General features: G+C 45.8%; 1 protein-coding gene across 1 annotated transcript in view; it reads left to right on the top strand.

Moving 5' to 3' along the window:
* The window catches only part of vps37d (VPS37D subunit of ESCRT-I), a 32,435-nt gene extending 24,286 nt beyond the window's left edge, over window positions 1-8,149 (top strand). Inside the window, exon 4 of the mRNA XM_083926449.1 lies at window positions 6,523-8,149. Within this exon, the coding sequence (XP_083782575.1) occupies window positions 6,523-7,056 (534 nt within the window). The 3' untranslated portion in view covers window positions 7,057-8,149. The remainder of the gene's footprint in view (window positions 1-6,522) is intronic.
* The last annotated feature ends 11,744 nt before the right edge of the window (window positions 8,150-19,893 follow it).

Genomic DNA, 19,893 nt, shown 5'->3' with positions numbered 1-19,893 from the left:
CAAAAAAAAGCTAAATTTCAGGAGAACAACTTGGACGACGGATCGTTAATGTGATATACTTGTATTATCTTTTCATTATCGATTAATCTGCATATTTTTTTCCATGAAATATCAGAATATTGAGAAAAATGCCAAAGGATGACGTGTTAAAATGTCTTATTTTGTATTTCAAACAGTCCGAAACCCCCAAAAATCTTCACTTTACGTTCATAGAAGAGAAATAAAAGCCCCAAAAATCCTGGAAACATGGAACAGAACTCCAACGATTAATCAGTAATCAAATTTGTTTTTGCCTCCAGCTGGATCCAACATTTATTCTCCCTCTATTCAGCAACAAAAATCATGACAAATGCGTATAAACGTATTTATTTCTTCTCATCTCATCTCATCTTCAGCCTCTTATCCGGGGTCGGGTCGTGGGGGCAGCAGCTTTAGCAGGGGACCCCAAACTTCCCTTTCCCGGGCCACATTAACCAGCTCTAACTGGGGGATCCTGAGGCGTTCCCAGGCCAGTGTGGAGATCTAATCTCTCCACCTGGTCCTGGGTCTTCCCCGAGGCCTCCTCCCAGCTGGACCGTTTCCGCATTTTTTTGCGTTTTCGCACCGTTGTGACGAAAAGAGAGCTGAGGAAGACAAAGCTCTCGATCTACTGGTTAATCTTGGTTCCTACCCTCACCTTTGGTCATGAAAGCTGGGTCATGAGTCAAAGAACCAGGTCGTGGGTACAAGCGGCCGAAATGGGTTTTCTCAGGAGGGGGTCTGGAGTCTCCCTTAGAGAGAGGGGGAGAAGTTCAGCATCCGTGAGGAACTCGGAGTAGAGCCGCTGCTCCTTTGCGTTGAAAGGAGCCAGTTGAGGTGGTTCAGGATCATCTAATAAGGATGAACCCTGGGCGCCTCCCTAGGGAGGTGTTCCAGGCACGTATTTATTTCTTTCAAATGTTAAATGCACCATGTGCTGCACTTCTGTACGGTACTTTCTCGTGCACTTACAATGTATCTATAATATTTTTTTTACTGTTATTGGACTGAGTTGATTAATGTCTGTTGGAATATCGACACTAGGAAGACTAGCAAACAGAAGCCAATGGGGATCCTTTAATAAAGCTAAAACTACTGAGTCAGCACTAACGGCCGATACACTCGCCCGATCACCCGACCCTGACATTAAACGTATAAAAGCAGACTTGATGAAGGAGGCCCCAGTTGGACTAAAACAATTATCTCTGCACAGTCTGCATGATTAATCTTTGCCCTCATGATTATGCATCACAGACAAACGGCCTCAGCTGCAGGATTATAATAAGAATGCATCAGTGTTCTCCTGTTAACACGGCGCATTAACACCGTTAAACCCCGCGTGTTCTTTAAACAGGACAGCGGCGACTCAGTATTCACAGACGAAACCCACAACTGCTGCTCCAGGCGCCGACTGATCGGCACGGCACACCTCCCCCACCCCCACCTCACACGGCTCCGATCAATACCTGGGCGACTCCGTCATTAGAGCGGCCGTCCCCCTGATTGATTAAAACACCAGCCGGCTCGTTCCACGCCGCCGCGCTCAGCCTCAGAGCGTTTGTTTATGAGACGGACGCATCAGTAAACGTTCGGTTCAGCACCGTTTAGTTCAGAGCTTTGATTTCACACATAAATATGCGTTCGTGTGACGTTTAAGTAGAGCCGGATCAATCCAAAGATATGTCTCTTCACATCTTCCTCTTCTGATCTCAGCGGTTCGAGCCCTCGGAGCGTCGCTTCTTCCAAAACATCACTCTGGATTCACAGGGAGCGAGAAAATCTGGGATAACCGCGTTTCCCCCTTTTGGCCTCAGTGTCAGACACAAATCCCTGCCTTTGAAGACTCTCTGGCCACCAGCGTCTTCTTCTTCTTCTTCTTCTTCTTCTTCCTCTTCTTCCTCTTCTTCTTCTTCTTCCTCTTCTTCCTCTTCTTCTTCTTCTTCTTCTTCTTCTTCTTCCTCTTCTTCCTCTTCTTCTTCCTCTTCTTCTTCTTCTTCTTCTTCTGCTTCTTCTTCTTCTTCTTCCTCTTCTTCCTCTTCTTCTTCCTCTTCTTCTTCTTCTTCTTCTTCCTTCTTCTTCTTCCTCTTCCTCCTCCTTCCTTTTTTTCTTCTTCCTCCTCCTCCTCTTCCTCTTCCTTCTTTGTCTTCTTCCTCTTCCTCCTCTTCCTTCTCCTCTTGCTCCTCCTCCTCCTCCTCCTCCGTCGTCTTCTTCTTCTGCCTAAAGTCAAACAAGCTTCTGTATTACAAAGACTCCTCGTCAGGTGCGGACATGAAAACTACATATCAGACGAAGAGCTACGTTTTCTTATCCTCTGTGCTCGTGTGAATCATCCTCCAGAGATCCGGGGCGGTTCAAAATGACCCTCCGGCCTTTTTGGAGTAAGCTTGTTGTGACTTTATCAGGAGGGATGTGTGCTGAGCCGAGGGTGCGTGGAGCAGAGCGGTTCACGCTCTAACTCCAGTTCACAGCTTCATTTCTCTGCTGATTACGTGTTAAAGCTGTCGGACCGCAGCCAAGAGGGGACTGATGTTGTCAGGGACGGCTCCGCTGCCAAAGTGCTGCTTCCTCTGCTGCTTTTTGTCGTGCCTAAAAAAACCTTAACTGCTTATTTACGGATAAATAATGAAGGAATCTCCAGCAGAAGGTCTGGCTGCATCCACTATTCCAAGTAAAAAAGCATTTAAGGGCGCACTCACTGTCCATCCGTACCGTGCCCAAACAGGTTTTAAGAGTATAGTCTAGTTCCTTTGACCAGTGTGAGTGCAACAGTACCACGTCTAGGAGCGGCACGCTTGCCGTCCACGGCCCGTTTGGGAGAGGTGGGCTTTAGTAAAGCACGTTTGCACATGTACGAGCACGAGCGTGCGCACGTGTACGAGCACGAGGCCTGCGGGGGGTTCTGAGGTCATTTCCTGTGCGCCTGTTGGGACATAGAAAAAAGAAGGAGGGACCATGCGCGGACATTTCAAACAATGGCGGCGGCGGCGGCGACAGTCCGAAACCCAAAAATCTTCACTTTACGTTCAAAGAAGAGAAATAAAAGCACCAGAAATCCTGGAAACATGGAACAGAACTCCAACGATTAATCAGTAATCAAAATAGTTCGGCCTCCAGCTGCATCCACCATTTATTCTTCCTCTATTCAGGAACAAAAATCATGACAAATGCGTATAAACGTATCAGGATATTAAGAGTTTAAATGAATCCAGGACTCGACACAAGTGGAAGAGAAATGCACTTTCCTCACCGGACAAGTTCAAAGTCCGTAAACAAAGAAAACACTGAGTCTTTATGTTATTAACTACGCATTTCTCTGCTGTTTAGTTAAATAATTACATCAAACGAAAAGCGTCATTAAATTAAACATGTTGACACTGTTTGGATGCTTTCGACCGTTAAAGTGGAGCGCAGCAATCATCGTCCACATCCAGCTGTTCTTTATGTGACGCCTGTAATCAGATCATTGTTTGCACACACGCTGACTGCGCTCAATACAAATCGAACGCTGATGCCCGTAGCAGCTGCTGCACGTTGGCAGTACGGCCGATGATATCCAGTGCGTCCTGAGGTCATTTAACCGCGTCCACGCCACATGGATTAACTCTCAAGTCACACAGCGGGAGGAGAGGTAATAAAACTCCAGGGTTGACCAGTGACAAACGACTGTTAGTGGAAGGAGAGGGAACGATGGGAGGATTAACATTCAGTCTCTGATTTATCATTTTATTATTTTCCTTATGAACAAGTGTTGTCTGTGTATCCATGAATTTAACGCCAAGGCGCCGCACTGTTGCACCGGGTGACGTGTCACTTCATTACCTGTCGTTTATGTTGATTTAATCCCCTATAAATGTGTTTAATCCACGTTTTAAAAAGGTCCGTCCACTGGTTTGCATTTGACTCGAGGTCTGTACCAGGAACGAATGATAAAGGCTTTAAGCAAAGGATGAAAAAAGGCTCTACAGCGATACGTACCGTGGTCGAACAAGGACGTGAGAATGATCGCTTTGCGGAGTGCGTTACCCTCACGATGAAACTGTTGTATGAAAATAAGTAAAAAAAAGGTCCATCCACTGTAGTTTTTAGCAAATGCCCTGGTCTTGTCAAAAGAAAAGAGGATACTGGGATGAAATACTGCAGGGTTTAAGATCTAAGATTTAAGAATCATGTAAGAAACTTTATTTGGGTCATTTGACACGAGAGATAAAACAAAAAGACGACGAATATCTTGTTAAAGTTACAGTAAGAAAGCAATAAAAAGGTCATGGTTTAAAGCAGAACCACGACCGTGGAGCAGTGGGCGAGCGCTGCGGAAGGAACATTTATAATGGAAAAAATGACACATAATCTACAGTTACAAGAGACACAATGTCATGAAAAATGGGTAAAATGGACAGATTATAGAGCACACCACCATCAACACTGGACAATACAGTCATGGACGTGAGAGTGATCGCTTTGCGGAGTGCGTAGACCCTGTGGATGACATTGTTTTATGAAAGTTTTAATAAAAATAAGTTAAAAAAAGGTCCATCCACTGTAGTTTTTAGCAAATCAAACAGTAAAAAAACCAACAAAGGCTTCTTTTGTGTGCACACATCCACGCAGAAATACTTAACTGCAGGGAACAGAGGAGGTCTGCGCGCTGTGAGCCGCCGCAATAAATCATTTATGAATCTAAAGAGGCAGCGTTTGGATCTGCAAGAACTTCCTGGGGCCGTGGAGAAGCACCAAGTGTGTGAATGTAAAAGAGCTCCTCTCTGAGAGGAGTCGGTGTTTAACACGTAATCAGCAGAGAAAACGAAGCTGTGAACTGGAGTTACAGCGTGAACCGCTCTGCTCCGCGCGCCCTCCACTCAGGGCTCCCTTTTTTTCCTCAGGGGTTTGAACCGACAGCACAGCGTCAGACGAGTGCTCAGTGTTTTAGTGTCAGTGTAAAAGTGTCAGGATGTTTTCACACCTCCAGTTTGTTTTCTCACGCTCTCGTCCAGCGGCTGAAACCATCCAACTGTTTCTTGGTTGGTTGGCGTTCACACGGCGACCTCAGGCCAGATTTCATCAGCATGGTGTTCTTCATTACGTGTTTTTTTAAAAAAGGTTTCGTAGACGCCGATCCAGGGGCCGCCTTTTCTTTGCGTGCGCTTTCCTGCGTCCGAGCGCGACCGCCGTGTCCCAATGAGCCCAAATGGAGCGATCTTATTGGGGGAAATGCAACGACACGCAGCTGTTTCCCTTCATCACACCTCACTGGTCTCACATCACCTGCACAGTGTTTTTCATGCACATGTTGTTTCTGTAAAAAAAAAAACCCGTTGGAGACCTGTTTGTGCTTCTAAGGGCGCACTCACACTGTTCCTCCGCACCGCGGCCCCAGGCTTTAGGGTCCTTGTCCCCCCTCCCTCTCCCCCTGGCCCCAGGCCCGTTTGTACTCACACTACCTGGGCCTCGGAGAATGCTTCTTGCTGCCTATACGTCATCACGCCGTAACACGTCACACGCATTGATGACGTCATGGCGATGCGTGGCTTTGTTTCCAGATCTTTCCGTAGACCTCTGAGTTTTTGTGCGTCTTGTCGACTGTTTTTGAATCTTTTCATCGACCAAATCTGCAGTAAACACTCCACCTCCGCATCACACCAACGTGAACCTTTCACCGCCATTGTTTGAAATGTCCGCGCATGGTCCCTCCTTCTTTTTTCTATGTCCCAACAGGCGCACAGGAAATGACCTCAGAACCGCCGTAGGTGTCGTGCTCCGCTGTGGACGGCCAGCTGGCCGCAGTTATGCGCGGAGCGGTTGCACTCACACTGGTCAAACGCACTAGGCTTGACCCGAAAAACCTGTTTTGGCCCGGTGCGGAAGGACAATGTGAGTGCGCCCTAAATGACCATGAAAGCCGGTTCCACCAGGAGAAATGTGATCCTCTAATCCCTCTGGATGCTTTGAAACGTGACGTCTGAGAAATGGGGCTGCCGCAGAAAGCCAGCAGTGTCTTTCCTCCGCACATAAAGAACTATAGTTTGGCTGCAAGTGTCCCACTCTGTCCCCAGAATATAATTAAATGACCGTAATGTGAAATAAAGCGTTGCTTTTTTAGGTCTCGGGCCTGTGAAACTAAATCAGCATTGGCTTTCAGACGATCGCTGTGGTTTGTTGCAGGGATTTCTTCACAAATAGAACTCGTGTCCTCGATGTTCAGCTCATCCAGACCGAGCTCCGCACATCCTGGGAACACATACAGAGACGGATCGAGGGGCTTTCAGTCGTTGCCAAAAGTAACAGTTGCGGCGCACGGAGCTTTTGTTAGCTGTGTCAAATGTACTCACAGTGAAATATTGCAGCTCACAAACTATGCCAAAGTTCATGGGTAAACATCCCCGATCTAATTAAATCCTCTTTATTCTTTAGAGGAGTTTGTTTGAACGCTTCCCCGCGGTCGGACCTCCCTTTGTGTGTTGTCCTGTCCGCTGATGTCGGTTTGTTTGTTTCTTCCCTGCTTCACAGGAGCTGCTGGAGAAGTTCATGGAGGGGAACGTAAGCCTGGATGAGTTCCTGGACTCCTTCCAAAGCTCCAGGAAGACGTATCATATCCGGCGGGCTCAGGCGGAGAAGATGCAGGAGGTTGCGCAGGCCAGGCGGCAGCCGAGCAAAGCCAAGAGAGCGGAGGAGAGCAGAGACGTGAAGAAGGACTCGGATCAGCCTCAGGAGCCTCAGAGGCCCAACGGCTTCGTAACACAGGGACCTCTTAGAGTGTTCCAGGTGCGCTACGGCCTCACGCCCGCCATCCTCCTCCCCCATTACCCCGTTTCACCCCCTGCCTCAGCTCCGGGCCATCAAAGTAGTACCCCGCCACCTGAACCCCATCTGGGTCAGACCCACATCCTCAGCCCCAGCACCCCGCTCCCAGGACACGGTCAGCCGGTGGGCCTCAGGGTCATCGGACAGTTACCGGGTGGCTGGCCGGCTAACGGGCGGCCGGTGAGAGTGCAGCAGCTTTACAGGCCGAACCCTCAACAGCCCGAGCCGCCGTACCGATAAACTCGAGGAGGGGGAGGGGGGATTGATAAGCCGGGTTCGAGAGGTCTCCCGGGCTGTCACGATCATGTAAGCAAAGACTGACCCAGAGACAGGCAGCGCTGAAGACGTCCGTTTCTGTTCTCCATCCATGACTCACAGATGTGCAGAGGCACGGAGGCGGCGGGTGACAAGGACTCAGAGGGAGGACTAGGGATGGGCTCCGATAGCTGGATTTGTCGAGTGCTGAGGCTAAGAAATCTCTTACCAAAGCTTTTATCTCTCTTTCATTTATAACAGGAAACATACAGACGAATCCGGCAGCTGATATAATATATATGTATAACAGAAGAACAGCACGTGTGGACTCTTGCGGTCCGTTCGTTGACGTTAGCCTCCGTTTATCCATCGCTGTCGAGCAAACGTAACGTCGCGTCCTTTGAGTTTCCTGGGAAATCCGTCCTGAATCGTTTACGTAGAAGTCCGTCGGCCCGAAGTCACGTTTCAACCCATTAATAAAAAACAATCTGTGCATGTTAAAGGTTGCACACAGGACCTTTAACATCACGCACAGCTGACAACACGTACAGCGGTAAACGCTCGCTAACGCCTTTCTGAAACGGTCAGAGTGGCACGGAAAAAGGCCGATCGCTCTGAAAAAAGGCGATTTTTCTCTCCTCAAACAAAAGACGCTCTTGGTCAGAAGAGAACTCTACGGGGAAACGCAGCGTTTGATCAACTGCAGCTTATTGGCGTTAAATTAAAAGGGTTTTACATTCGTAGGTTATGCGCTCGTCTGGTTTCCAGGTACAGGCTGTGATCCTGAATTAGGCCGTGGGAGGCCGTAGTGTCTCCGCCTCCTCAGACGACAAAAGGTGATTAAACACGTCGTTATTTTCACCTTTAATCACGTGAATATGTTCTGAGGTAAACCTGAGATCCAACGAGGGATCGGAGAAGATTCAGAGTCGATAAAAAGGCCATCGGACCCCATCCCTAGGGAGGACGCTTTTATTGTTTTTGTTGTTTTTTTGATACGTTACACGGAGCGATGTGAAGCACAGGGGGTTGTGAAGCACATGAAAAAAAGGATCTCATTGTTCATTCACAACGACTCGAGGACGGAGACGTGAAGAGTCATCGGCGTGAGCGATGGCATCAATAAAGTGGTGTTTCATATAAATGCTCCTTGTTTTTCATCTCATCCAATCATAATATTTATACTTGGAAACATTCCCGAGATAAACGAAGGCTCAGTTTGAAGAAAACCCAAACGGAGCCGCTGGTATTTATTTATTAACCTGTCCGTATTATTGGCGGTGTCATGTGTGTTTCCCCCACAGCCGTCTGCCTTCTTGTGCAATTTCACCAGCGGCGTCGGAGCTCGCGCCGCTTCACTTATTCATGTAAATCCTATTTTAAATGGGCTGACTTCAAAGCGTCTTGTTTACCGTGCTAAATGAAGAGCTGCTTCTCCCTTTCAACGCAGCCAGTGTTTTTATCCCCCCCCCCTCCTGAACCGAGATGCAGAGTGAGGGGAATTTAATCTGTGAGAACGCCGGTGCTCTGCAAACCCACAGTCCAACATCAGGAGGCTTTTTCTCTTTATTCATCCTCCTGCATTCAAAGGGAAACGCGGTGGATTGTAGATTTTGCGGGTTCTGCTTTCTGACACTTTGCTCATTAATAACTTCATATAAGGGCATAAGTATATAAGTACATATAAGTGCTTAAAGCTTGGCTAAGTACGTGAAAATGCCTATTGCGGACGAGTGCCCAGGTACATAAAGCTTCTTTTAAGAATGGAGAGGAAGAGTTCAAGCGTGCAAACGTTTTTTGGAGGGGAGGGGGGTCGTAGATTTACTGTCTGCTGTCTCTCAGAGTACTCGCACTGTCCATCCGTACCGTGCCCGAGCCCGTTTCACGGCTAAAGTCTGGTTCCTTTGACCAGTGTGAGTGCAACCGTACCGCGCCTAGGAGTAGTACGGTTGCCACCCACGGCCCGTTTGGGAGAGGTGGGCTTTAGTAAAGCACGTTTGCACATGTACGAGCACGAGCGTGCACACGTGTACGAGCACGAGGCCTACGGCGGTTCTGAGGTCATTTCCTGTGCACCTGTTGGGACGTAGAAAAAAGAAGGAGGGACCATGCGCGGACATTTAACACAATGGCGGTGAAAGGTTCACATTGGTGTGATGCGGAGGTGGAGTGTTTACTGCAGATTTGGTCGATGAAAAGATTCAAAAACAGTCGACAAGACGCACAAAAAACTCAGAGGTCTACGGAAAGATCTGGAAACAAAGCCACGCATCGCCATGACGTCATCAATGCGTGTGACGTGTTACGGCGTGATGACGTATAGGCAGCAAGAAGCATTCGTCGAGGCCCAGGTAGTGTGAGTACAAACGGGCCTGGAGGGGGGGACAAGGACCCTAAAGCACGGGGGCGGTGTGGACGGACAGTGTGAGTGCGCCCTCAGAGTCCTTAAACCTATATTAGTATCATATGAAACTAAACGACCTAAGGCATCTGTCGGTACAAAGTCCTGCTCTCTTGTCGGGAAGTGAGCTGACTAATGCTGCAAAGTTAGGCTACATTTTGTCGATTAAAAACTGGCAATCCCCATTTTCAAAGGGGTCCTTTGACCTCTGACCTCCAGATATCTGAATGAAAACAGGTTCTCTGGGTCCTGATGAGTCTCCTCTTTACGGACACGCCCACTTTATGATCATCCAGACAGTTTGGGACAAAAAAACATGCAGTTTTTGTCATTATCACTATTCTAAAATGGAGTATTGTAATATTTGTGCACACTGGGCTCCATAAACAGTGCTGAAGGTCATAAACTGGGTCTGACTGTAAACACGAGACTCCTGTGGATCCAATGAGCCCCGTTGTCTTCATGTGTGATGACGTCTGTCCCCAGAGGAGACGTTTACTCGTCTACACTGAGCTGTGGTGACCTCCAGGAGAATCACAGCCTCATGAAACTGCACAAGTACAAACTGGAGACCTGGAGCGTTCAGAGGACGGAGGGATTTCCTCTCATAGATTCACAATAAGGAGGTTTCTGAGCAGTTAACACATCAAGTGCACACACAAGTGCTCGCCATCTAATCGAAGAAATCTCCCAAAAAAAGTTCCCAAATCCCAGCATGGGTCTTTCTGTGGCGTTCCCTCAGGTCTGAGTGTCTGAACGTGGGACTTTGGAGCCGTTTTTTAACCAAAAAGAATAAAAATCTGTGCATTTCACCTTTTTCCTCCCTGATGCGTTCGCTGTCCTGGTTCTAATCCGTAAATATCTAAATAAGTACGCTGTAAAATGCCTTTCAAGCTCTTGAGGATTCCTTCAAAGGGTAGTTGTGTGTGTGTTGGCCGTCATTAACGTCTAATAACACTCTGCACATGAACAGTTGAGATCTGGGAATGAAGCTACAGCTCTGTGAAGAGGTGGAAGTGCCAAGAGACGCAGCATTTCCTCCGCATCTTATCCGATATTGTGTCTTTGAGGTACGTTGGTTTTCCCTTCATCACTGGAAGCAAAAATGCTGCAACTGCTAATGAAGGCTGTCACAGAGAAGCTGGTGTTTATATTAAAATACATATTTACAACAAACCCTGAAGTTTCTGATGCAGAAAACGACAGGACCATGAATTAATGAGCTGTGTGTCGTTGTGTTGGATGTATTTTTGCTGTTTGAGTTCCTATTTATTATGAGGAAATTAAAATATTCTGACAGGTTGTAAACAAACCTCCACATTAGTCAAACTCACTTTGGTGATATGATGAAAGGGAAAAGTAAAATAATGACCCAAAGTGTCTCTTTTACAGCCCGTCTGTGACGTTCACAGATCATTATAAGAGTTCAATAATGATTAATAACGATGGCTTAAACCTTTAAAACGTCTCTTTTCAACAATGGAAGTGGAAGATTTTTCCACTTTAGCCTCATTTCTATTAAATCCGACCGCCTGCTTTGGCTTGAGTTCAATTTGGAATAAAGATTTGAGAAATAACTCCGACTTTTAACCTCAACAATAGTCTTTTTTTTAGTCTTTATTGACTCCACTCTCAGTCTTCTGACAGCGAGAAAGCAAATCAGCGTGAGGGGAAAATAAAGGTCTGAAAGAAAGACATGAACGTTGGATGTAACTGGGAAGTGGCTCCAGACAAAACATGCAGTTCGGTTCGATGTCCACTCAGGGAACTACGGCGCTGCTTCTCCTCCTGCAGCACAGATGAGCTTCTGTAACGTAGACGTATAAAAGAGATGGATGTAACTACCATGACAGCACCCGTTGGTTGGTTTTTGAAGCCAGGAGGAGAGATTAGATCTCCACACTGGCCTGGGAACGCCTCAGGATCCCCCAGTTAGAGCTGGTTAATGTGGCCCGGGAAAGGGAAGTTTGGGGTCCCCTGCTAAAGCTGCTGCCCCTGCGACCCGACCCCGGATAAGAGGCTGAAGATGAGGTGAGACGAGTCCACAGAATCATTCATCATGGCCTCAAAGGAGTTCACCGCCATGATGCCGTGGAGCAGCCTTCACTGTAAGTCCCCGTGTCTCTAGAGAGACCCCCACTCAGGCCTGGATCTCAGGTCCAGCCCTAAAAGAGTCCTCCAGGGAGTGTCCGCCCGTCCATTCAGTCTTCTCCTGTTCAGTGTCTTTACCATGTGTTTACAGAGAGACTTCGAGTAGAAGGTTGTAATAGTTGTTTGACAGTGCTCGCCCTCAGTACACACTCCTGCCACATGATCCACATCGGCTCGGACGCTCACGTGTTTGGAAATACCCTCAGAAAGGTGTGTGTGTCTGCGGCTGTGGTTCAGTTCTGTGTCTTTGTTCCAAATGATAAGGATTCGTCCCAGCACCCCCTCTCTCTTTCCCCCAAAACCAAATAGATCCTGACTGTCGGATTTGAGAATCAAGTGTTGCCACTCTCCGAGCCAAACAAGCTTCAAGCATCTCGGGTGATTTGCATCTCAGAGATGAAGGAGCCGTGGCTGCAGGCGCTCGCAGCAGATGATTACCAGCGACGTCAAAGCCGATCAGAGCTGCAGTGAGTGGAGACGAGCTAATAATATCCAAGTCAAGTCATTTCCATCATCTCTCTGTGTGTGTGTGTGTGTGTGTGTGTGTGTGTGTGTGTGTGTGTGTGTGTGTGTGTGTGTGTGTGTGTGTGTGTGTGTGTGTGTGTGTGTGTGTGTGTGTGTGTGTGTGTGTGTGTGTGTGTGTGTGTGTGTGTGTGTGTGTGTGTGTGTGTGTGTGTGTGTGTGTGTGTGTGTGTGTGTGTGTGTGTGTGTGTGTGTGTGTGTGTGTGTGTGTGTGTGTGTGTGTTAGAGACAGAGAGAGTGTGTTTGTGTGTGTTTTAGAGACAGGGAGAGTATGTGTGTGTGAGAGACAGAGCGTGTGTGTGCATGTGCCCATGCACGTGTGTGTGTGTGAGACAGAGAGAGTGTATGTGAGAAGGAGACAGAGAGTGTGTGTGAGACAGAGTGTGTGTGTGTGCGTGCGTGTGAGAGTGTGAGTCGGAGAGCGAGAGAGAGTCTGTGAGAACGTGTGAGAGAGAGAGAGAGTGTGTGAGAGCGAGTGAGAGTGTGTGTTAGAGCGAGTGAGAGTGTTCAAGAGAGAGAGAGTGGGTGTGTCTGAGAGAGTGTTCTTGCAAAAGAGAGAGTGTGTAAGAGAGAGATGAGATCAGCCTCTACCAGACAAAAGGAAACGTGCTGATCTGTGGTGATCTTAACGCCAGAACAGGCCCAGAATCAGATCTAATCAACACACAAGGAGACAGACATATACCTGGCCAGATCAACATCCCCTCTCCTTCGCACAAAAACAGGAACAACTTCGACAAAACTGTCAACAGAAATGGGCAGCAACTGCTGCAGTTGTGTCGCACGCTGGGTCTGTACATCGTCAACGGTCGGCTTCGAGGGGACTCCTTTGGTCTCTACACTCACAGCTCTCCTCTTGGCAACAGCACTGTGGACTACAGTATTACAGACCTGGAGCCTTTCAGTGTAAGAGCATTCACCGTCAGCCCCCTCACACCCTTATCCGATCACAGCAAAATAACCCTATACCTTAGGAAGACACCAACTGACCCCCATGTAGCAGAGCCCGGTAAACTCAACCCCTCCAAACAACCCTATAGATGGACGAGTAATAGTAAGGATGACTACCACAGAGCCATCGGTCATCCAGCAGTCCAATCCCAATTAGATCATTTTATCACCACCTCCTATCCCCACAGCACTGACGGCCTGAACCAGGCTGTGCGGGATATTAACTCCATATTTGACAGCACAGCATTGCTCTCCAATCTGAAACAATCTGAGTATCAAAGTTCAAATTCAGCTAACGAAAAGTGGTTTGACTCTGACTGCAGGTGTCTGAGAAAAACACTCCGGAAATTATCCAATGAGAAACACCGAGAACCTGACAATCATGAGCTCCGCCTCCAGTACTGGGAAACATTGAAATCCTATAGAAAAACACTGAGAGCTAAAAAGGAGAAGCATGAACAGCGTCAGCTTGAAGAAATTGAGGAGTCCATTGACTCAAACAATTTTTGGAAAAAATGGCATTCATGCAACAAACCAAACAAGGAAGAATTGGCTATTCAAAACGGGGACATATGGAAGAAACATTTTGAAAATCTATACAGTGCAATCACACTGGATTCAGACCAAAATCATCTGCTCAACAAATTAGAAAATCTGGAATCAATCATTAAAGACAACCAAAATCCTTTAGATTATGAGATGAATGAAGGGGAACTGCTGGCTAAGATCCAGAACCTGAAGCCCAGGAAAGCAAGTGGCCCGGATGGCATCTTAAATGAAATGCTCCAGTTTAGCAGCCAGAAAATCAAGACTGCCATGTTAAAATTATTCAATCTCATACTCAACATTGGACATTTTCCTGACACCTGGAGCCAAGGGCTCATCACTCCAATATTCAAAAGTGGAGACAAATATGATCCAAACAATTACAGAGGCATATGTGTCAGCAGCAACCTGGGGAAGTTATTCTGCAGCATCTTAAACAGTCGACTGCAAAACTTCCTCAGGGAGCACAAAGTCCTGAACAAGAGTCAGATTGGTTTTACACCACAACACAGAACCACTGACCACATCTACACCCTGCACAGCCTCATCCAGAAACACGTCCACCACAACAACCACACCATCTTCTCTTGTTTTGTAGATTTCAAGAAAGCATTTGACTCAATTTGGCATCATGGTCTGTTTCTGAAATTACTAGAAAAAGGTATTGGAGGAAAAATCTACGACATTATCAAGACAATGTATATAAATAATAAATGTGCTGTCAAAATTGGAACTAGGGAAACAGACTTCTTCCCACAACATAGAGGAGTGAAGCAGGGGTGCAGTCTGAGCCCCACCCTGTTTAACATTTACATAGACGAACTGGCCAAATCCCTGGAAGAGTCAGAGATCCCTGGTCTCACCCTCTCCGACACAGAAGTCAAATGTTTAATGTTTGCAGATGACCTAATACTGCTCGCTCCATCAGAGGAGGCTCTACAAAAGCAGCTAGATCACCTGCAAAAGTTCTGTCAGACCTGGGCCCTGACCGTAAACCTGGAGAAGACAAAAGTCATGGTCTTTCAGAAACGACGCAAGAGTCAGAATCATCCCCACAGGTTCCACCTGGACCTTACGGACATAGAATACACACACAGCTACACATATCTAGGACTAAATATCACATCGACGGGAAATTTCAATCTGGCCATTAAAGATCTCAGAGACAAAGGCAGAAGAGCTTTCTGGACTATAAAAAAGTCTTCAAACATCGACATCCCTGTCAAAATCTGGATCAAAATATTTCAATCCATAATCGAACCAATCATATTGTATGGTAGTGAAGTGTGGGGCCCGCTCATGAACCAAGACTTCCAAAAATGGGACAAACACCCAATCGAAAGCTTGCACACTGAGATCTGCAAAAGCATCCTCAAAGTTCACAGGAACACCCCCAACAACGGATGCAGAGCTGAACTGGGCCAATTCCCCCTTTTAATTCAGATCCAAAAAAGAGCAATAAAGTTCTACCAACACCTCAGAGCCAGTGAGCCCAGCACCTACCACTACAAAGCCCTACAATGCCAAGAGGAGAGCAAAGGAGGGAGTCCCCTCAGCCAGCTGGTCCACAGGCTGAACTCCAACAGCACCGGGCACCAAGACCGCCCTCACACCATCCAGCCCCACCAAATTATAGCAAAAGAAAAAGACAATTACATCGACTATTGGACATCCACAACCAAAACCCAGAGCAAACTTCAATGCTATTTGGCCCTAAACAGACGATACTCCATGGCAGAGTATCTGAGCTCTGTAACTGAGCCCAGACTGAGAAAAACGTTGACCATGTACAGACTCAGCGACCACAGTCTGGCTTTAGAGAGCGGCAGACACAGGCAGACCTGGCTGTCCAGAGAGGAACGGCTGTGTCGCTTCTGTCCACACAGACAGGTGGAGACAGAGCAACACTTCCTGTTGTACTGCGACACATACACTGATCTCAGAACCCTGATATACACTAAAATCACAGGTTCAACCCCAGACTTCCCCAAACTATCCGACCAAGAAAAGCTACAACATTTACTGGGAGAAAAAAGTGGCACTGCTGTAGATGCAGCGAGATATGTGAACGCCTGCCACAGGAGAAGAGACGACCTGCACAACAACACCTGACATGATTTCCTCCACATGAGTTGACCTGCACACTGATATGCTGCTTATTATTGTTATTGATATCATCATTATTATTATTATTGTTGTTGTTATTGTTATCATCATCATTATTATTATTATTATTATTATCATCATCATTATTATTGTTACTTTTTTCTGTAATTCTGTACGCTTTGGCAATATTGTGAACCACAGTCATGCCAATAAAGCTTGTTGAAATTGAAATTGAAATTGAGAGAGAGAGAGTGTGTGTTAGAGAGAGTGTGTGTGTGAGAGAGAGAGAGGACTGAAGGAAGGATATTTCTGATCTTTGACCTCATTACACAAAGATTACATAATAACAATAACAACAATAATAATGTTTTAATGTAAATGTGGATGCAGTGTTGATTGAGGTTGTTGTTTGCGGACTCTCAAATGCTTTGAACGTTTAATTTCATGTTTAACTGAAAATCTTTGGGACATTTAAAGACATCGCCATGGAAACCAATCTCCTGCATCATTTTGGCTTTTGAAGAAGGAGTAATTATTCGACACAAATCATCTTTTCTCACGTGAAAGAAGGTTAAATTAAAGGTTGTTTGTATTATTGCGGGAATGAGTCCTGACCCCAAGTGAAGGAGTTCAAGTACCTCGGGATCTTGTTCACGACTGAGGGGACGATGGAGCGTGAGTTTGGCCGGAGAATCGGAGCAGCGGGGGCGGAGCTGCAGTCGCTCTACCACACCGTTGTGACCAAAAGAGAGCTGAGGAAGGCAAAGCTCTGGATCTACCCTCAGTCCTGGTTCCTACCCTCACCTGTGGTCATGAAAGCTGGGTCAGGACCCAAAGAACCAGGACACGGGTACAAGCGTGTGAAATGTGTTTCCTCAGGAGGGGGGCTGGAGTCTCCCTTAGAGAGAGGGGGAGAAGTTCAGCATCCGTGAGGAACTCGGAGTAGAGCCGCTGCTCCTCTGTGTTGAAAGGAGCCAGTTGAGGTGGTTCAGGATCATCTGGTAAGGATGAACCCTGGGCGCCTCCCTAGGGAGGTGTTCCAGGCACGTCCAGCTGGGAGGAGGCCTCGGGGAAGACCCAGGACCAGGTGGAGAGATTAGATCTCCACACTGGCCTGGGAACGCCTCAGGATCCCCCAGTTAGAGCTGGTTAATGTGGCCCGGGGAAGGGAAGTTTGGGGTACCCTGCTAAAGCTGCTGCCCCCGCGACCCGACCCCGGATAAGAGGCTGAAGATGAGATGAGATGAGATGAGATGTATGATTGTATCAGCGCTCATTCAAAGACAGTTGCATTAAAGGGCTGTAAGACTTTAAAACAGGTTTTTAATTCATTAAATTAAGATTTAATCTGTTCCCCTGGCACCAAAGAGGGGTATAAATCACAACAAAGGCAAAATAAACAATCTGTAACAGTCAAAATGTTGTTTTAAACATCAAATATTCCCACTTGTTGCATCCATAATAACTGTAACATACGTATAACATAGATTATGATGCATTATTGTGGATTAAACTACAGAACATAAAGGAGTAAAACACGACTTTTGGTACTTTAAAGTTGATTTTAGTACTTTTCCCCCCACACGGTCGACTCCTCTGCATCTTTATTAACGTTTGAGACGATGTGAACGCGTCTCCCTGCGTGTGGAAGCCAGCAGAGCTGTGCTCCTGAATACATTCAGTCCCTTGAGTCGAGTTTAGCATCGTTAAAACCCTCCAGAGTAGGCGTTTGTGCGACACAACGAGCTGTGACGGATCCTTTTCTGAGCCAAAACCATTCCAGCCAAATGATTCTGAGACTTTTTCTATTTTCCAGCCTCCTTTTTTTAAAACCTAGAGAGCCACAGCAAAAGCTCCGCGGCCTCAGCGTTCACCGCGGAAATGTTTGGGCCCACTGACACACGTGAAGCGTGGGCTGCACTCGTCCACGTTACACAACAGCAGCAGCGTCTGTGTGCACACACTCGCAGACGTGAAACTTCACAGACGTGTTTGTTTCAGACTGAGTCACGAAACGTTAAGTAGGTTACAAATACACAGGAGGAGTCGGAGCTGAACAGAGCAGAGAAACATCTATGAGACTGCAACAACTGCAAAGTGGTTCCCAATGTGTGGGTTGAGACCCCACATAGGGGTCAGAGGGTAAGTTTAAAGGGGTCCAGAGTTAATCAGTGGGCTGTCCTGAGTCACCACCGACTCTGATCTGCATATTTATCACTGTAGAAACGACTGATCCATGTATTTATCACTGTAGAAACGACTGATCCGCATATTTATTACTGCAGAAACGACTGATCCATGTATTTATCACTGTAGAAACGACTGATCCATGTATTTATCACTGTAGAAACGACTGATCCATGTATTTATCACTGTAGAAACGACTGATCCATGTATTTATCACTGTAGAAACGACTGATCCGTGTATTTATCACTGTAGAAACGACTGATCCATGTATTTATCACTGTAGAAACGACTGATCTGCATATTTATCACTGTAGAAACGACTGATCCATGTATTTATTACTGTAGAAACGACTGATCCGCGTATTTATCACTGTAGAAACGACTGATCCATGTATTTATCACTGTAGAAACAACTGATCTGCATATTTATTACTGTAGAAACGACTGATCCGCATATTTATTACTGTAGAAACGACTGATCCGCATATTTATTACTGTAGAAACGACTGATCCATGTATTTATCACTGTAGAAACGACTGATCCATGTATTTATCACTGTAGAAACGACTGATCCGCATATTTATCACTGTAGAAACGACTGATCCATGTATTTATCACTGTAGAAACGACTGATCCGCATATTTATTAATGTAGAAACGACTGATCCATGTATTTATCACTGTAGAAACGACTGATCCGCATATTTATCACTGTAGAAACGACTGATCCATGTATTTATCACTGTAGAAACGACTGATCTTCATATTTATCACTGTAGAAACGACTGATCCATGTATTTATCACTGTAGAAACGTCTGATCCGCATATTTATTACTGTAGAAACGTCTGATCCATGTATTTATTACTGTAGAAACGTCTGATCTGCATATTTATCACTGTAGAAACGACTGATCCGCATATTTATCACTGTAGAAACGACTGATCCGCATATTTATTACTGCAGAAACGACTGATCCATGTATTTATCACTGTAGAAACGACTGATCCATGTATTTATCACTGTAGAAACGACTGATCCATGTATTTATCACTGTAGAAACGTCTGATCCATGTATTTATTACAGTAGAAACGACTGATCCGCATATTTATTACTGTAGAAACGACTGATCCATGTATTTATTACTGTAGAAACGTCTGATCCATGTATTTATCACTGTAGAAACGACTGATCCATGTATTTATTACTGTAGAAACGACTGATCCATGTATTTATTACTGTAGAAACGACTGATCCATGTATTTATTACTGTAGAAACGACTGATCCATGTATTTATTACTGTAGAAACGACTGATCCGCATATTTATTACTGTAGAAACGACTGATCCATGTATTTATCACTGTAGAAACGACTGATCCATGTATTTATCACTGTAGAAACGACTGATCTTCATATTTATCACTGTAGAAACGACTGATCCATGTATTTATCACTGTAGAAACGACTGATCCATGTATTTATCACTGTAGAAACGACTGATCCATGTATTTATTACTGTAGAAACGACTGATCCATGTATTTATTACTGTAGAAACGTCTGATCCATGTATTTATTACTGTAGAAACGTCTGATCCATGTATTTATTACTGTAGAAACGACTGATCCATGTATTTATCACTGTAGAAACGACTGATCCATGTATTTATCACTGTAGAAACGACTGATCCGCATATTTATCACTGTAGAAACGACTGATCCGCATATTTATCACTGTAGAAACGACTGATCCATGTATTTATCACTGTAGAAACGACTGATCCATGTATTTATCACTGTAGAAACGACTGATCCATGTATTTATTACTGTAGAAACGACTGATCCATGTATTTATCACTGTAGAAACGACTGATCCATGTATTTATCACTGTAGAAATGACTGATCCATGTATTTATCACTGTAGAAACGACTGATCCATGTATTTATCACTGTAG

Source organism: Echiichthys vipera (genome assembly GCF_963691815.1).
Source record: "Echiichthys vipera genome assembly, chromosome: 14".
In the NCBI taxonomy this organism is placed as follows: domain Eukaryota; kingdom Metazoa; phylum Chordata; class Actinopteri; order Perciformes; family Trachinidae; genus Echiichthys; species Echiichthys vipera.
Note: the sequence above shows the minus strand (reverse complement) of the source record. Positions and strands in the feature narration are given on the sequence as shown.